Genomic DNA, 18,439 nt, shown 5'->3' on the forward strand with positions numbered 1-18,439 from the left:
ACTTCAGCCCCAGCTTTGCTTCAGTAGCCGGATCCTTCCCAGTCTGGGTCTGAATCCTGAAGCAGTGAACAGGTGGCTCCACCCCTAGCCCAGCTGGTCTCCTCCCTACCCAATCCTGCCCTGTATCTTGAGGGCAAGGAGAGAAGGTGCCGACAAGTGGAGGAGAAAGCCAAGCAGAAAGAACAAAAATAGAAAGAGCAGGTGACAAGGAAACAAAGTTCTAAAAGGCATTAGGAATTGTAAGAAGGGGCAAGAGGCAGCAATAATAAAAAGTAGAGAGAATGAGTCACAGTGAAAAGGTAAATAGAGCTGCAAGAAAGAAACGGAAAGGAAAAAAAGGGAGAAGAAGGGAGATCTGCTTAAAACTTGCCCCTGTTTCGGGACAGAAGCCTGTGATGGGAAAGAGAGATTGTAAATTCACTCAAATCAATAAATTTTTAGTAATACTTGGAGAAACCTGCAAAGAGAAGGGTTATTAATGTCTCGTATTTATTTAATACTAACATTTTCTTATTCTGTACCAAAAATTCCCACCAGAAATATAATTATATTATTAAATTACATGATTCTTTTAATATACTTCTGTTTATCTATCAACAGTTGTGTAAAGTGTTGTGTGATGGACGATAAAAAGACAAATAAGATATAGACCTAGACTTCCAGGAGCTTATAATATGGGAGGAAAAATGGCTTGAATACCAAAATCTGAAATGGTCTGCACAGAAAAATAATATATACTGATTGGCATTTGGACAGTATTTGGAAGAACTGGTAAAATTTGAACAAAGATTGGGGGAAAGAGAAAGCAGAAGGAAGAACATTTCATTTATGTAACCATTTATTTTTCATCTTTCATACATTTTACAAATATTTATTGATAACATTAATTAGACCATTTGCATGGCTTGAGTAATTTAAATATATGACTCATTTACTCATATGAGGTTAAGAATGCAGTGTGGAGTAGAAGACAGGACATTGTTAAGTGGAGGTAGGCTCTGATCACTCTGCCTAAATGATTAGATAAACAAATAAATAAAAATACCAGTAAATTTCTGGATCAGAAATCAATACCATAAGGTCTTAGGGAGTGTTTTGAAGCTTCTAATAATATATCTATCTAATAAGGGTGAGGGGACTAATGACAGTCTCACCAAGTGATAAGAGAATGCTTTGGGACAAAGGCCTCTTGTCTCAGTCAAGAACAAATCTCAAATTGTTCAGAGATCAGCCATGCCAAATCAGTCTGCTGCTCTTGACAGGAGAACTTTTCTCCTTTGGCGTCTTTTCTAAAATGTCTTATGCCACCAACCAACTTTGGGGACTTACTTTTCCATTTTTCTCTCTAAATTAGTCCCCTGCATTCTGTATATTCAGCACTGTTCCCCTTTGAAATGTCTTTGCAAACATAATCTTCCAATCTTCCTTTTCTACAAGGGCTAACTCAAGCCCAAATGATAAGGGAGTGATATTTATTTTCAGTTTTCCCTTGTCTTCTTTTTACTTACCTCCTTAGCAAGCTCAAACACATCCCAACTCTCACTTAATGTGACTGGCTACTATATATATCCATTTAAGTTAAAAGATATTCATTAAACTTCTACCACGAGCAAGTTACTGCAGTGCATACAAAGTCAAAAAAGATACCTACCTAGTAAAATATTTTTATTTAAGCAAAAATAATACTAAATTCAAAGATTTATAGTAATAATAGCTACCAATTATCAAGTGCTTTCTATGTGTAAGGCTCTATGCTAAGCATTTTAATCCTTAACACAACCTTTGAGGTAAGAAGTAGTATTATTCCCATTTTACAGATGAAGAAACTGAGGCTTAAAGAAGTTAAGTCACTTCCCTATGGTTACCGAGTTATCAAGTGGTAATGCCAACATTCAAACTCAGTCAGTCTGACTTAGTTCTCACTCCAAACACCTACAGTATTCTAACAGGAAATTGGTTAATGGGAGAATAGGGAAAGATAATTTTAAAAACTAATGTAGGGGCCAGCCCAGTGGTGTAGTGGTTAAGTTCGCGCATTCTGCTTCAGCGGCCTAGGGTGCGCAGGTTCGGATTGTGGGCACGGACCTACTCACCGCTCATCAAGCCATGCTGAGGTGGCATCCCACATAGGAGGCTACAACTCTACAACTATGATGTACAACTACGTACTGGGGCTTTGGGGAGAAAAAAGAAAAAGAGGAAGATTGGCAGCAGGTGTTAGCACAGGGCCAATCTTACTCAAAAAAAAAAATTAACGTGACATCAAGAGAGCTCTTTTATTAGGCAATTGTTTCTTAGATATGACAATACAAGCATAAGCAACAAAAGAGAAAATAGATAAATTTCTTCTTCAAAATTAAAAACTGCTTGTTCAAATTAAAAACTTTTGTGCTTAAAGGATACCATCAAGAAAATAAAAAGACAACCCACAGAATGGGAGAAAATATTTGTAAACCATATATCTGATAAGGGACTTGTATATAGAATATATAAAGAACTCCTACAACTCAATAAGAAAAATACAACCCAATTTAAAAATGGGCCCCGTGGCTTAGCGGTTAAGTGCGCGCGCTCCGCTCCTGGCGGCCCGGGTTCGGATCCCGGGTGCGCACCGACGCACCACTTCTCCGGCCATGCTGAGGCTGCGTCCCACATACATCAACTAGAAGGATGTGCAGCTATGACATACAACTATCTACTGGGGCTTCGGGGGGAAAATAAATAAATAAAATCTTTAAAACAAAAAATGGGCAAAGGTTTTAAATAGAGATTTCTCCCCCCCAAATATACAAATGAATAATAAGCACATGAACAGATGATCGTCATAAGCCATCAGAGAAATACAAATTGAAATCACGAGATGCCATTTCACATGTACTAGAATAGCTATAATAAAAAAGATAGACAATAGCAAGTGTTGATGAAGATGTGGCGAAACAGGAACCCTCATACACTGTTGGTGGAAATGTAAAATGTTGCAGCCACTTTGGCAGTTTCTCAAAAGGTTCAACATATACTATATGACTCAGCTCCTGGCTATAAACCCAGTGCTACTCCTAGGTATATACCCAAAAGAAATTAAAACATATGTCCACACAAAAACTTGGAGACAAATGTTTATAACAGTTTTATTCATAACAGACAAAAATCAGAAATAACACAAATGTCCATCAACTGGTGAATGGATAAAATGTAGTATATCTATACAATGGAATATTATTCAGCAATTAAAAGAAGTACTGATACATGCTACAACATGGATGAACTTGAAAACATTATGCTAAATGGAAGAAGCCAGTCATAAAATACCACATATTGTATGATTCCATTCATACAAAATGTCCACAACAGGCAAATTTATAGAGATAGAAAGTAGATTAGTGATTGTGTAGGGCTGGGAAGGGAGTCTGGGAGGGAATGGAGAGTGACTGCTAATAAGCACAGGGTTTCTTTTTAGGGTGACAAAAACTATTCTAAAATTAGATAGTGGTGACGATTGCACAACTCCATGAATATACTAAATACCATTGAACTGTATACTTTAAAAGGATGAATTGTATGGTAGGTGAATTATATCTCAATAAAGCTTTGCCAAAAAAAATGAAGTTTGGGACAAAAGCAAGGAAGGAAATATTTCATTGATGAAATTCATGGTGTAATGATTAGTGGATAACATTCTTCTGTCTTTCCTACTGAAAAGAATCATATTTAGAATGAAAAGTGTAAAACAAACATTGTAAGAGGGAACTGAAAACAAAGCTTGTAAGAGAGCACCTGACTGCTCTAAATGAATCCACTACTCCTGGCCTGAACAAATTACATTCCAAGGCTTTGATAAAACTCGCAAGTGAACCCAATAAAGTGCTGAATGAAATCTGAGAGTTCATGTAAAAATGACAAGATTGCTAGAAATTGTAGAACACTAGTAAAAATTAAAATATTTTATTTTTATAAGGAGAGGATGGTAGAGGCTGCAAACCATAAGTCAAAGATCTTAGTACTGATCCCAGATAAGATCCTAAAATGAACTATCCAAAAGATGTGTTTCTAAACAATTAGAAAAAATTAACCACTAAGTCAGCATGGATTTACAAAAAATCATGCCAGACTAACCCCATGCTCTTTTTGGACAGAATTACTAGACATATTATGTATAGTATTTTGACAAAGCATTTGGTGAGAAATTTCACTACATAAAAACAAGGAAATACAGACCAAGTGGAAGCACAATTAAGGGCATTTCTTGCACAAATAAACCGAAAGGAGTACTAATTAATTGATCAATATCAACTTAGGAATGACTTGTAGTGGAGTGAACCAGCATTGTGACTTGACACTATTCTGTAAACCACTTTCATCAGTGACTTGAAAGAAAATATAGTGGGCATATTTATCAAATGTGTGTGCTACTTATCTATTGCTGCATAACAAATTTCCACAAATTTAGTGGCTTAAAACACACATTTAGGGGCCGGCCCTGTGGCGTAGCAGTTAAGCGCGTGCGCTCTGCTGCTGGCAGCCCGGGTTTGGATCCTGGGCGTGCACTGATGCACCGCTTGTCAGGCCATGCTGTGGCGGCGTCCCATATAAAGTGGAGGAAGATGGGCACAGATGTTAGCCCAGGGCCAGTCTTCCTCAGCAAAAAGAGGAGGATTGGCACGGATGTTAGCTCAAGGCTGATCTTCCTCACACACACACACACACACACACACAAAAACCCAAAAACCCCCCTCACATTTATTACCTCACAACTTCTGTGGGTCAGGAGTCCAAGGATAGCTTAGTTGGGTCCTCTGTATCAATGTCTCTCACAAGGCTATAATCAAGATGTCGACCAGGGCTAGGTCTCATCTGAAGGCTCAAATGCGGAAGGATCTGCTTCCAAGTTCACGTAGTTGTTGGTCTTATTCAGTTCCTTGAGGGTTGTTGGTCTGAGTGCCTTGATTCCTAAATCAACCAGTGGCCGAAGGCTACACTTAGTTCTTTCCCACGTGGACTTCTGCAAGATGTCCTAGCAAGATGGAAGTCACAATCTTACATAACCAAATCACTGAAGTGATATCCCATCACCTTTCCTGTATTCTATTCATCACAGATCTTGCCAATACTCAAGGGGAGAGGATTACACAAGAGTGTGAATACCAAGAGGCAGGGATCATTGGGGGCCATCTTAACGTCTGCCCAGCACTGTATGTTCATCCAATGTGTGAAGTACTTTTCCAATTCAGATCATTTGCAATAGCTGTTCCCTCTCTCTGGAATGCTCTTCCCCCAGATAATCACATGATTGGCGCTTTCTCATCTTTCAAGTATCAGCTCAAGTATCATCACCTCAGAGATGTAACATTTATAAAATTCCAAAATATCTTGTTTATTTGTTTGTATGTTGTCTGTTTCTCTCTAGTAGACTGTAATTTCCTTGGGGACAGACAAATTATCTGTCTCATTCACCCTAACATCTCCAGCGCCTAAAACAAGCCTAGAATAGGCACTCAGTATTTACTGAATGAATGCACCAAAGTTGTGAGGAACAGATGACAGATTTAAGATCTAACAAGATCTGAATACTTTAGAATAATGGGTTTTATTTAATATGATAAAAGTTAATAGAAATAAATGTAAGTATACTGTACTTGGGTCTAAAAAACCAACTGGATGGAGATTAGGATGAAAAAGGTAGCAACATTTTACTTAAAAATTCTAGGGTGGTGCTATCCAATAAAAATACAATGTGAGCCACATATGCAATTTAAAAGTTTCTAGTGGCCACATTAAAAAAGTAAAAAGAAACAGGTGAAATTAATTTTAATAACATATTCTATTTAACCAAAATATCCTAAATTTTGTCATTTCAACACGCAATCAATATAAAAAATCATTGAGATATTTTTACATTCTTAATTTTGTACTTTGAAATTCAGTGTGTATTTTACACTTACAACACGCCTCAATTCAGATTTGCCACATTTCAAAAGCTCAGTAGCTACATGTGATATTATAAATGGCATTTTTATTTAGACTCTCTGATTTACAACTAGATTGTGGAGGCTCTTGCATTTGGATTTTATCCTGCAGAAGTGCCATTATAGATTTCCGAGCAAAGAAATGATATGACATCGTAACTATAATAACTAGTCCTTAGTAAGTCCATACTATATGCCAGGCGCTGTTCTAAATGCTTTATATGCATTAACTAATTTAATCTACTCACAATCCCATGAAGTATTATTATTATCCCCATTTTACATGATAATATAATGAGTAATAACATGCTGGCAGTGTGCAGTACAGATTAAAAGGAGAATAGACTGGCAAAAGTTAGGTTACATTTATTTACTTACTTATATCCACCTTTGACCTAGAAAATATTTCAGGTGGCTGATAAGAGTACAGAAAATAAGACAAAATAACATGAATTGAAAGTGGGACAAAAGAAGAAAGAAAAACATCTTTGCTGAAATCATTTGATCCCCGGATGTTAAAATCTCTATAAGCTTTTTAACGTTACCCTATTGAAAAAACAATATTAAAATAGAAATCCAAAGTAAGAATTTTCCTTCAATCTCATCATCTAGTCAAAATAATGTTTTATATATTGATGTTACTTTAAGTTCTTGTCTACGTGCCTATTCAATCTTTATATATTTGTAGTAATGCTACAGCTAGTATTTTATATTCTACTTTTTTGCTCAACATTATTCCATAATTTTTTTTTGCTTTTATTAGAGTCTTGTTTTCTTTCTCTCCACTCCCATGGACTGTAACCACTGCTAAAAGTCTGGTATATTTCTCCACATCTTTCTCTATGCTCATTAAAACATACCCAAATACATACATACATATATGGGGGTTGTTGTTATAGTGGTAGGTTTTTCGAAATGGGATCATATATTTCTGTACACATTGCTTTTCTTATCTATTACTTCATTGATATCTCTCCATTTTAATACAAATAGTTCTAACCCATTTTGATAGCTGTATAATATTCCACATAAGATCATTTATCTAACAATTCCTCTTATGATAGACATGTAGGCTGTTTTCAGGTTGTTGTTTTTTTTTTTTTTTTTGCTTCTGCAAACAATGCTGTGGTAAACATCCCTACATCCCTGCACATATAACCTCCTTCTGTGCTGATGATTTTGTTAGTAAAGAACAGATTCCAGAGTGGAATTCTTTTAGTTCCTCAAATATTTCAAGCTCTTTCTCACTCTCTGCACATGCTGCTTTCTTTTCCTAAAATGCTTCCTAACACATAGCAATCTGCAATTTTATATTTATTTATATAATTATTTAACGTGTATCTCATCACATGAGTGTAAGTTCCTTGAGATCTGAATCCTATTCATCCTTTAAGTCTTATCACAGCTTAAATATACTTCTTTGTAGAGGTTTTTCATGAATTCCAATGCAAATGAATCCCCCCATTATATTCTTCATAGGCCCTCAACTTTTCTTTCTTAGAAATTATCACAATTGGTAATTATATATTTATTTGTGTAATTATTTAATGTTTGTCTCCTTCACAAGGACTGCAGGGAGCAAATCTATTTTGTTCACCAGTGTAACCCATATCCCCAGAAGAGTGTATTGTGCATGAAAGATGTTCAGTAAATAGTTTTTAAATGTTGAAAGAATTATTAAAGGAGGATGGGGCCTGGAGAAAATCATACTGTGGAGTAAATCTTCCTTCCATAACAATTTTTAACAGGTCAAATCCGTTTTAAGTGTTCATTAAGACATCTATGTCAAAAGAACTAGTGTCACCATCAACAAAACCTTGTGGGGAAAAACAATTAGCTGTAAGGGATGGGATATCTCTGAAGAACAATATGTGGTCTAAGAAGGGAATGCAGAAAGGGCTGACAGAATTTTGAAAGACAGCCATGAAATAGTTCCTCTCTTACTGACTTGATTCATTTATTCACTGAACAAGTATTTACTGAGCACCAACCATGTGCCAGACACCATTCTAGGTGCTGGGGATATAGTAGTGAACCAAACATACAAAAAAAAAAAAATTCAACTCTCATAGGAAACAGATAATGAGAAAAACAAGCAAATTATATAGTATGTTAAGTCGAAAAGCGCTAAGGAGAAAAATAACAGAGAGAAGGGAGATGGAAAGCAAGGAGGCCTCAATGAGGATCAATTTTTTAAAAGATGGTCAGGGCAGATCTTAGGAAGTTGACATTTGAGCAAAGACTTAAGGGAAGTGAAGGAGGTAGCCATATGAATATCTAGAAGAAAAGTGTTCCAGAGGGGGGAAAGCCAGTACAAAGGCCCTGAGGCAGGAACATGCCTTGTGTATACAAGGAACAGCAAAAAGGTCAGTAAGACTGGGGGCTCACTGGCTTGACAACGATAGAAAAAAGATGCAAGAGTTTATATATCAGGTGCCTTAGGAAAGACCACGCCACTTTTCCTCCTTACTCCAGCTGCTACGTTGAGTCACGTGCATACTCACATAACACGCCTTACCTCCTCCTCCCCACCTCCACACAATACCCAGAGTGAGCCTTTTGATTTTCCACATCAGTGCCAACTGCGGGACTTGACTTCCTAAACATAGAGAACTATACCTGGCTTATCTGTGTCGACTGTCGTCAAGGTCCTGATGCGAAGAATCTCATTGTATCATGAAGTAACCGACCGGGACCAGGGCACTACTAACAGGAAGTATTGAGACAATTACTGTACTTTCACAATTCATAGCAAAAGTACCAATATCTCCCTTCCCTCTCCAACCAATCCATTGCCTTCACTTGTTTTCAAAACCTACTTCTAAACTAACCATGACTAGATAGTCACTCCTGACTGGTAATACTAACTAGGTGCACCCAAAGCATTTATACACTCAGAAGCGAATAATTTAAAAACAGTCTAAATGTCTTATAAAGGATTCTAAAAACGCTTAACAGCTCCTTATAGACTATAGGACAAAGCAAAAAATTCTTCGTCTCCTTTTCAAGACTCTCCCTTATCTGGGCTTAAACCTGTCTTACTAACTACTTTTTTGAGAACTCCTTCCAGCCAAGCAGGTCATTCCCCAAAGCATCAGGCTCATTCTCACTTCTGCTCCTTTTTCACTGGTTCTCCACCTAAAATGTTCTTTCCTCCAAGGCTTAACTGCATTTCCACCTCCTGCGTGAAGCCTTCTTTAACCCTGAGCTCCTAGTAATTTCTGCTGCCTCTAACTTCTATCATTTGTCTACGTCGCTCATTTTGTTTAATAATTCATCAGGGCAAACTCGAAATAAGTTTTCCCGAATTTCCCCCAACACACACACACAGTAGACTCCGTCTCTCAAAATTTCTATCCAAACTGTTGGCCTGAGATCGGGTCCTGTTATCTGTGATGGCTCACTATTTCACACGTTCACATACAAACACGTGCGGGACGCACACCGGTGAGCGCGATGCTGAGGCCCTTAGGATGTGTCATATAACTGACTGTCTTCCCTCACATCCCTTTGTTCGCGTCTTGGATTCTACCCTCCACGTCTCTCCATTCCATCCTTACCTCTTCATCCCTACTACTGCGTCCCATCGCAGAACCCTGAGCTCGCCCACCAGACTACTACAGGAGACCCCTAACTGGTCTCCTCCCCGGGGCCCTTCAGCCTCCTCCCTTCCCCCCCGGCGCCCTTCATTCCCGAGTGACAGCAAGTCTGACGTCACACTCCTGGTGACACCTCCGGCGGCTCCAAAGCCTCCAGCTTGCTGAGACCCTTGCCAGCGTGCTCCAGCTCGCCTTCACATGCCTCTCCCCTTGCTAGAAACACCCTGTGGTGTTTGCCTTATAAACGCCTCCTCGTCTTTCAAGACCCAGCTCCAGGGCCATCTCCTGTCTCTCGCTTTTCCTGACGCTCCCGAGCGGGACAGACTGACCGTCCACCCGTGTTCCCACCAAGGACACCGCAACGGTTATACTACCTCCCCCACGGCCCCTCCTCCCCCGACACCGTCAGCTCCTTCAGTACCGAACTCCGTCTCGTTCATCTTTCCACACTCCCGCAGGCCAAACCCGGACCCGGAGGAAACCACGCCCTAGACAAACACCTGCGGAAGCGAATTACTAGTACTTTTTAATCTCCCTGGAGCCCAGGACATAGCTGGGCAGGTACTCAGCTTCCAGTGAGGCCTGTCTACAGGAGCCTCGCACCTCTCAGGTCAGGCATTCACCACAGAGCAGGCCTGACTGTCAAACCGGGCAGAGGGCAGCAGCGGCCCCGGCTGTCACAGTGACCAGGAGCCAAGTCTGGCCGACCAACTCCGGGTCTGGCTGAGAGGCGGAGCAGAGGACGACTGACAGGGTAATATGGGCCGACTGAGGGAAGTAGCCCAGTCTGGCTGACTGACAGACTAACCGAAGGTAGCAGCGCCTCCCAATCGACCGCCTGGCGGACCACTGGCAGGAAGAAATGACGGCCAGCCTCGTCACCTTCCCAGACGAGGAAAGACACCGAAGCAAGCGCAGCAAAGACGCCCAGCACGCGCTTCCCGCCTCTCCTCACGCGGAGCAGGACGGGAAAAGGCGTGGCCGGCTGCGAGCCTCGCAGAGTGCGCAGGCGCGGCAGTCTCTCACTCTTTTCCCGCCCTCCCCGAGGCCCCGCCCCCTCCCCGTAGGCCTGCGCGAGCTCCGCCGAGTGCGCGCGCGCAGCAGCCCCATTTCCCCGCCCCTCACGTGGCTCCGCCCTCCCACCTATGCAGCCGGGAGCTTCCCGGAGTTGTACACGTGCGCGCACTCGAGACGGCCCTCCTAGTCACGTGACTCCCGGCTCCGCGCCGTCTCAACTCGGGTCTTCCCAGATCGTACAGCCAGAGTCTGGCGTTATGGCTGCCGCCATGTCCTGCGCCGCTTCTCTCGCCGCACTGTTTCCCCTTCTGTTCCTCCTGCTCCTGTCCGCCCCGCGTGGCGTCAGCGGCCTGCACACCAAGGGCGCCCTTCCCCTGGATACAGTCACTTTCTACAAGGTAACGGGGACGGGGGGGAGACATCGCGCGCAGATGCAGCCCGAGCGCCCGGGGGAGCGCGCATCCACGGGGGACGCAGGGGACAGAGGGCTGGCAGGAGGTGGTCTGTAGCCACGATCCCGGGGCTTCCCACCACCGTTTAGGACTGGTGGACGCCGGGCCGGGCCGTACCATGACCATGGGGCGTACATGATCCAAGGTCCCCGCGCACCCTTGCCTTTGCAGTATTTGTATTTGCTTCCTCTTTTGCAAAAGAGCTACAGAGATGCAGCCGAGAGAACCGGGTGTCCCTTCCCCTCACCTATGGGGAGAGGGCGGTGCCGGGCGAGATCCAATCCTGGAGTCCCAAGTGGGAGACCCAGAGGGCGGTGCGAGGCGGACGCCACCCGCCTCCCGGCTGTGGTGGGGCGGGAACCCGGCGTGTTAGCATGCATGTCTGTGGCCCTCTCCCCTTGGCTTGGATTGCAGCCTGCTTTGCAATATGCAAACTATGTCCAGATATCCTGCGTCTCCTTGAAAAGTGCAAGCGTTAAGAATAAGCTTCAGTTCAACCACCCTGTAGGGAGTATCTTGGGCCAGGGGACAAAATGAATAAAATCAGGTCAAGGCATGGAAGGATTCGCCACTAGCTCCCCCTCCCCTGCCCTCATTTACAGTATTTGGGGTTCTCGCCTGGGTAAAGGGACTTGGGAAATGTTGAAGGCTGAATGCAGTCCCAACGCCCTCCTCTTGCACCTGTCTTCACCCACTGGCAGCTTTTAGCTTCACCTAGGAGATGGGGAGGTGTTGAGATAGAGCCAGGCGTTTTATTTTCTTAATTTGTACCCATTGCTGGGAAGTGAAACCAAGAAGTGGAGCTCTAAATCTATCTCAAGTGGCTGAACTCTTCCTATTTTCAGAAGGGTTCTTTGTCGTTGATTTGGCACCTGTGGCCCATTCAAAGCAAAGTTTCGAGAATTTAAAAGTGTTGTAAGGTACACCCCACAGTACCCTATGCTTTGGGGGCCTTTATTGGCAAAGTGACACCTCTACTCCCCAAACGTGGGAATGGGATAACATGACAGATCATGTGACTTAGAGGGAAACTGCTGCACTGTCAAGTTGACAGTATTTCCTAATCAGTTGGTGCCTCTCCATCTTTACTGCTACCACCCTGGTTTAGGCTGTCGTTGCAATATCCTCTCCTCACTGGTCTCCCTGCTTTCACTCTTGAGCCTCTCAGTCCGTTCTCCAAACAGTAGCCACATCTTACATGATCTGACCCTTGTTTCCCTCTCCTCTCATCTAACCATTCTCCTTTTTGTCCCCTCTGCTCCAGCCACATATGCCTTCTGTCCTTTGAATATTACTGCCTTAGCTCATTACTAGCTCATTACTGCCTTAGACCCTTTGTACTGGAAGTTCCTTGTGACTAGAACATTCTTTGCTCAGTCTTTGAAACGCTGGTTGCTTCTCATCATTCAGGCTTTGGTTAAATGTTACCTTCTCAGAGTCCTTCCTTGATTTCCCCCTCCCCCAGTCTAAAGTGCTAGTCACATTACCCTGTTTGATTCTCTGTAGCTCTGTACTCACCACTGATTTTTTTTGTCTGTTTTATCGTCTCCCACACTAGAATATTATATGCTTATGAATCAACTACCTTGTCTGTTTTGTTCACTGATCATCTGCACAACCTAGCGGGTTACGTGTTACATAGAAGATGTCAATAATAATTTGTTGGGTGAATAAACAAATCTTTTCTCCAGTCTGTTTCTAAATCTCGCTCTCTTTCATCACTCTTGGATAAAAGGGGAGCTTCCTAGTGTTATTGTATCCAGGGGTCTTGTTCTGTGCTTTGCCTTTCAGTGATGTCCCATGTCTTTTTTTTTTTTCCTTGCCCTTCACCATCACTAGAAATAAGAGACCCTGTCTGTTTTCTTTACTGCTGTGTTCGCTTAGAACGGTGCCTGGCACATGATAGGCCCTCAGTACTTTTTTATTCAAAGAATAAATAATGAATTCATCTGTATGTTGAAGAAGCAGGTTACCTAAATATAGGTTATGTTGGACCCAATTCCTGCATGAGGAAAGGAGAGAGATTTCTAAAGCGATTAAGAAGTACAGACTGAGTAAAAGAAAAACAAAAATTCGTTGTGCAAATGTTTGCCATTCAAAACCATTCTACCAATGGCTATGAATGGTGAAAGTAAAAGATGGAGGCCTCTCCGTTCTATTTTAGTAGACCACTGTATGATTATTAATATTATTCCATAATACAAATGTAGGCCCCTTGAAGGTAGGGATCCATTGTTTGCACTTTTAAAATTTTTTCCCCCTAGACATGTAGCATCTGCTACCAAAGCCTGCCCTAGTTTTGTCTATTTATTAAATATTTTCGGAGCATCTGCCACATGCCAGGCACTTTTGGGCACTAGAGATACAACAGAAAACAGGTCAGACAAGGTCCTTCTCGTATATGTACATTCTTGTGGAGAGGACAGACAACAAATAAGCAAATAAGGATTTCAGCGAGTGATTAACGCAGTGAAGAAAGCAGAGAATGGTCACGTGAGAGCGTATGATGGAAATGAAGCAGCATTAGATGCTGTGAGGGAGGACGCCTCTCCGTTAGGAAGGGCCATTTGCACTGAGCTTTGAATGATAGACAACCATGGACAAAAACAGGGAAAGGGCATTCAGCCAGCAGAGACAGCAAATGAAAAGGCCCTACGTGGGAATAAGTTTGGTGTGTTGAACTGAAATAAGGTCATTTGGGCCGGAGGGATGTGATCTGATTTATATTTTAAGTCTTCCCTGCTTTTAGGCCGTCAGAGCTCAGACTTTTAGGGTCAGTGACCACTTAAAGATTACCTGTTTTGGTGGCTTCCTCCCTTCCCTTGTGTCTCTAGGCAGTGTTAAATATTTTTTAAAACCTAAAAACAAATGGACATCAGCACACAATAAGGAACAAGGACTAACAAAAACTCAAATGATGTCAGCTTGACTTAATTATGATAATGATTACCTGTGATGAAAAACTGACGGGCAGTGATCACTTTGATTAGAAAAACAAAAAGTTGTAGGAGGAGAGGAAGGCAGTATTACTGACAAAGGCAGTTTGTTAGATAAAATCTGTGCATTGGAAGAAATCATCAAAAGAAAATCCTTGGGATACCTCAATAAGTTAAACATAGAATTACCATATGACCCCGCAGTTCTGCCCCTAGGTATATACCCAAAAGAAATGAAAACAGGTGTTCAAACAAAAACTTATACACAAATGTTCGTAACAGCACTATTCATAAATAGCCAAAAGGTGGAAACAACCCAGATGTCCATCATGTGATGAATGGATAAACAAAATGTGGTATATCCATACAATGGACTATTGATTTAGCCATAAAGAGGAATGAAATACCTTGAAAACATTATGCTAAATGAAAGAAGCCAGTCACAAAAGGCCATGTATTGTATGATTCCATCCGAGTAGACAAATCCATAGAGACAGAAAGCAGCTTAGTGGTTGCCAGGGGCTAGGGGGAAGGGGGACTGGGGAATGACTGTTTAATGGGTACCTGGTTCCTTTTTGGGTGATGAAAATGTTCTGGAACTAGATATTAGTGATGGTTGCACAACATTGTTAATGTACTAAATCCCACTAACTTCTGTACTTTAAAATGGTTAAAATGGTGAATTTTATGTGACGTTAATTTTACCACAATTAAAATAAAAATCTTGGCCATGACAGTTCAAGAACTAGAGATCTAGCCAAAGGGAACTGTGGTCTCCGGAGGGGATATTGTCCCAAGCCTGGTCTCAGCATCTTCCCATGAGCCCTAAAATTACGGAGTTCTAATTCTGGGCTCCCTAGCTAAAGCGTCCTCCATGGTGCCACCTCCTTTATAGACAATTGGTTGGTTGGTTTTTGTCAGATTTCTGGTTCAGTGTTTACTGAGAAAGGCCCCTTGGGATGATGGGCATGACAGGGGCCAACATAGTGTGTGCTGAGGGTCTTCTTAGCCTTACACAGAGAGCCACTGGAGGAGAAGGCCTTAGTACATTTACAGCTTTGCTTATTCTAGACGGGGTTGTATATGTCTTTGACTAGTGTGAACAAGTACCTAATGGTGGGGGTACCCAGTGCATAGCAGGCACCACTAAATTGTTAAATGAATCAATGGGTAAATGAATGAATATTAGTATGGGAGAGGTTGTCTCCCTTGTGGGCTTGGTTTTCACTCTGTTTCTTAAACAGGGGTCCCTTGGGAAAGGGAATTAGCCCCAAAAGTCTCTGGAACCCCCGACTTGCTCAGCTCTATACACCCTCAGGTTATCCCCAAAAGCAAGTTCGTCTTGGTGAAGTTCGACACCCAGTACCCCTACGGTGAGAAGCAGGATGAGTTCAAGCGTCTGGCTGAAAACTCGGCCTCCAGCGATGATCTCTTGGTGGCAGAGGTGGGGATCTCAGGTATGGACAAGTCCAGGATGACTGGGGAGGGCAGAGAGGGAGGAAGCTAAGAATTATTTCCCTACTAGTAGGGGGAATACCCAGTGCCTTTGTGTCTGAGCCACACACAAGGCGTGTAAATGGGGTCATGGCCTCTCAAGGAGTCTAGTACCCATGGCAAGCTTAGCTTGAGCAGATTCTGTGACCACAGAACCTCGCTCAGCCTTGCAGGTGCCTGAGGGGAGGGAATCCACCACCCTTCACCCTCTGCCTCACACTGACATTACTCCAAGTTCTCTGAGAACTTGGAGCTCTCCTTGCAGGAGACTGTGGTCAGGGTGGGGGCCATGCCTCCTAGGGGACAGCATAGTCAGTTCCTCCATCTTCATTTAGCTCTTTTGTGCCAAAACTATTGGGTTTTGGCTTTAGCTCAAATCCACCAGAGCTGTCACTAAACCAAGGGCAGCTCTCAACCACCATAACAACTTTAATAATAATAGTTGCCAACATTTAGTGGTTTACAGTCTGTAAAGATGTGCACAGACATTGGATTTTTAGTCTTCACTTGAACCCCACCGGAGAAGTGAGACGCATTATCTTCATTTTATACTTGAGGAAAACCGAAGCTTCAGTGACTCCTCAGGCTTTGGGGTAGGAAGTGACTCATACAGAACTCCACCTAAGTATTCATTCCTGAGTGCAGTGGGTTCTTCCCTCTCTCAGCTTCCTCCCATCTGGGATGCCTCGGTTCTCTAGTAAGCTCTAGAGTCTGGTCCTGGGTAGAGATAGCTGTCACACTGCTCCAGGGCAGTTGGTCAGTTTTGACTCAACTGCGAGTCCACTCCCTTGGGCCTTTTAGAATAATAATAATAGCTGACATTTATCAGATGTTTGCTGTGTGCCAGGCCACTGTGCTAAGTGTTTTACGTGTATTTCATCCTTGTGACAACTCTTTGAAGGAAGTACTATGACCCCTATTTTTCAAATGAAGAAATAGAGGCTTAGAGTAACTTGCTCAAGATCGTAGAGTTTAAAGTGGCAGAGCTAGGATTGGAACCCCACGCTTCCTCTACTACTGCCCCGTAACAGGTGGTCTTGGCCATTTCTTCTTGGCAAGGTGTAAGAAACCAGTTGTTACAGCATCAGCCCTTGGGACTGCTACTGCCTGTTAGGAAGGACATAGCCAATACTAATAGCTACCACATATTAAGCACTTAACTCTGCCAGGTTAAGTGCACGTATCCATACCCTCATTGGGTCCTCCCGGCAGCCCTCATGTGGTAGGGGCTATGTTCCTTATCTACCACATGATCCCTTGCTCACTAAGCACCAGCCAGACTGGCCTGTGTAATCCTTAACTACGCCCAGCTCATTCCTGCATCAATGCTTTTGTACTTGTAGTCCTGTCTACCTAAGACACTCTTCTCAGATCTTCACGTGTCTGGCTCCTTGATATTCAGGTCACTCAGTTCATGTCATCTCCACAGAGAGGCCTTCCATGACCACCTGAAGCGGGCCTTCTTACCCACTAACTCAGTCACATCACCCTGTTGTATTTTCATCATGGCACTAATCACTTATGTTCATTTGTTTATTTTCTCTCTTCTCATCCTTAAAAGAATATAAGCTCCTTGAGGTCAGAGAGCTTGATGCTCTTAATCACAACTACATCCCAGCACTTAGAACGGTACCTGGCACATAGTGGGCATATAATAAATATTCAGAAGAATTCCCATTTTTCAGATGAGGAAAATGAAGTTCAGAGAGGTTAAATGACTTGATTAATGCCATATGGCTAGGAAGTAGCAGAGGAGGAATTCAGACACAGCCAAGATGATTCATCTCCCTTTCAGCCCAGATAGGCCTTCTCACAATCTCCTGCCCTGCATTCATCACGGTCTTGCTCCTCATATCTGGTTTCTGTTCACAGATTATGGTGACAAGCTGAATATGGAGCTGAGTGAGAAATACAAGCTGGACAAAGAGAACTACCCAATCTTCTACCTCTTCCGGGATGGGGACTTTGAGAACCCAATCCTGTATAATGGCGCGGTTAAGGTTGGAGCCATCCAGCGCTGGCTAAAGGGGCATGGGGTCTACCTAGGTATGCCTGGTTGTCTGCCTGCATATGATGCCCTTGCTGGGGAGTTCATCAGGGCCTCTGGCGTGGAGGCCCGCCAGACCCTCTTGAAGCAGGGTCAGGAGAACCTTGCAAGTGTGAAGGAGACTGAGAAGAAGTGGGCTGAGCAATACCTGAAGATCATGGGGAAGGTCTTAGACCAAGGTGAGGACTTCCCAGCATCAGAGATGACTCGGATCACCAAGCTGATTGAGAAGAACAAGATGAGTGATGGGAAGAAGGAAGAGCTCCAGAAGAGCTTAAACATCTTGACTGCCTTCCAGAAGAAGGAGGCCGAGAAGGAGGAGCTATAAAAAGGCACTCCAGGGTTTGGCAGGGTGGGGAGGGGAGAGTTACCTGCTGGCTGTGAGACCCTCCTGGTATATAAGGGAGTGGTGGGAAAAGTGGCACTAAACCAGAAATCTGAGGGTGCCTGCACATTGATGCTGATGTGACCATGCTTGGGATATCTATAGCCAGTCTGGGTGTAGCTGGAACACTTAACTCAGATGGCTTGTGAAATCGCTCTCAGAAGGAATTGGTACTATAAAGAAGAGTGTATGGCCCAGGTCCTTGACAGGTGTAATTCTAATCCAATTAAAGTTTCCATGTTTTGGTTAAGTGGACCTGAAGCCATTCAGTTTTCTTTTACAAATTATACTTTGGCCTGTGACCTGCTTTCTTCTTTGAATTTATTTTTTAATCTAAGCTTGTATGGATTCCACTCTACCAGGGTAATAGACTATCCTGGTAACATTGTGGAAACCAGTCCCAGCTTAAAGCCTACCTTTATTACTTTCCACTGGTGTTCAGACTCAAGTGGATTGATTGTGGGTGATAAAATGCATTGTCCATTTTCTGGTCCTTAAAATTGAATAGCAACATTAACGAACTTCAGTGTAATTATTTCCATACTC

General features: G+C 42.7%; 1 protein-coding gene across 1 annotated transcript; it reads left to right on the forward strand.

The window, feature by feature from the left end:
* The first annotated feature begins 10,758 nt into the window (after positions 1 to 10,758).
* ERP29 (endoplasmic reticulum protein 29) lies at positions 10,759 to 18,195 on the forward strand. Its single transcript, XM_058531444.1, has 3 exons — positions 10,759 to 10,977; positions 15,286 to 15,424; positions 17,334 to 18,195. The coding sequence occupies exons 1-3, from the start codon at positions 10,837 to 10,839 to the stop codon at positions 17,834 to 17,836; spliced, it is 783 nt and encodes a 260-aa protein (XP_058387427.1). The 5' UTR covers positions 10,759 to 10,836; the 3' UTR covers positions 17,837 to 18,195.
* The last annotated feature ends 244 nt before the right edge of the window (positions 18,196 to 18,439 follow it).

Source organism: Diceros bicornis, chromosome 35 (assembly GCF_020826845.1).
Source record: "Diceros bicornis minor isolate mBicDic1 chromosome 35, mDicBic1.mat.cur, whole genome shotgun sequence".
Lineage (NCBI taxonomy): Eukaryota > Metazoa > Chordata > Mammalia > Perissodactyla > Rhinocerotidae > Diceros > Diceros bicornis.

Bases quoted from the DNA above. Each gene is read 5' to 3' on its own strand.
- ERP29 (XM_058531444.1), top strand. From the start codon at position 10,837: ATGGCTGCCGCCATGTCCTGCGCCGCTTCTCTCGCCGCACTGTTTCCC. The intron at 10,978-15,285 runs GTAACGGGGACG...ATACACCCTCAG, and splicing joins ATACAGTCACTTTCTACAAG to GTTATCCCCAAAAGCAAGTT. The intron at 15,425-17,333 runs GTATGGACAAGT...TTCTGTTCACAG, and splicing joins GGCAGAGGTGGGGATCTCAG to ATTATGGTGACAAGCTGAAT.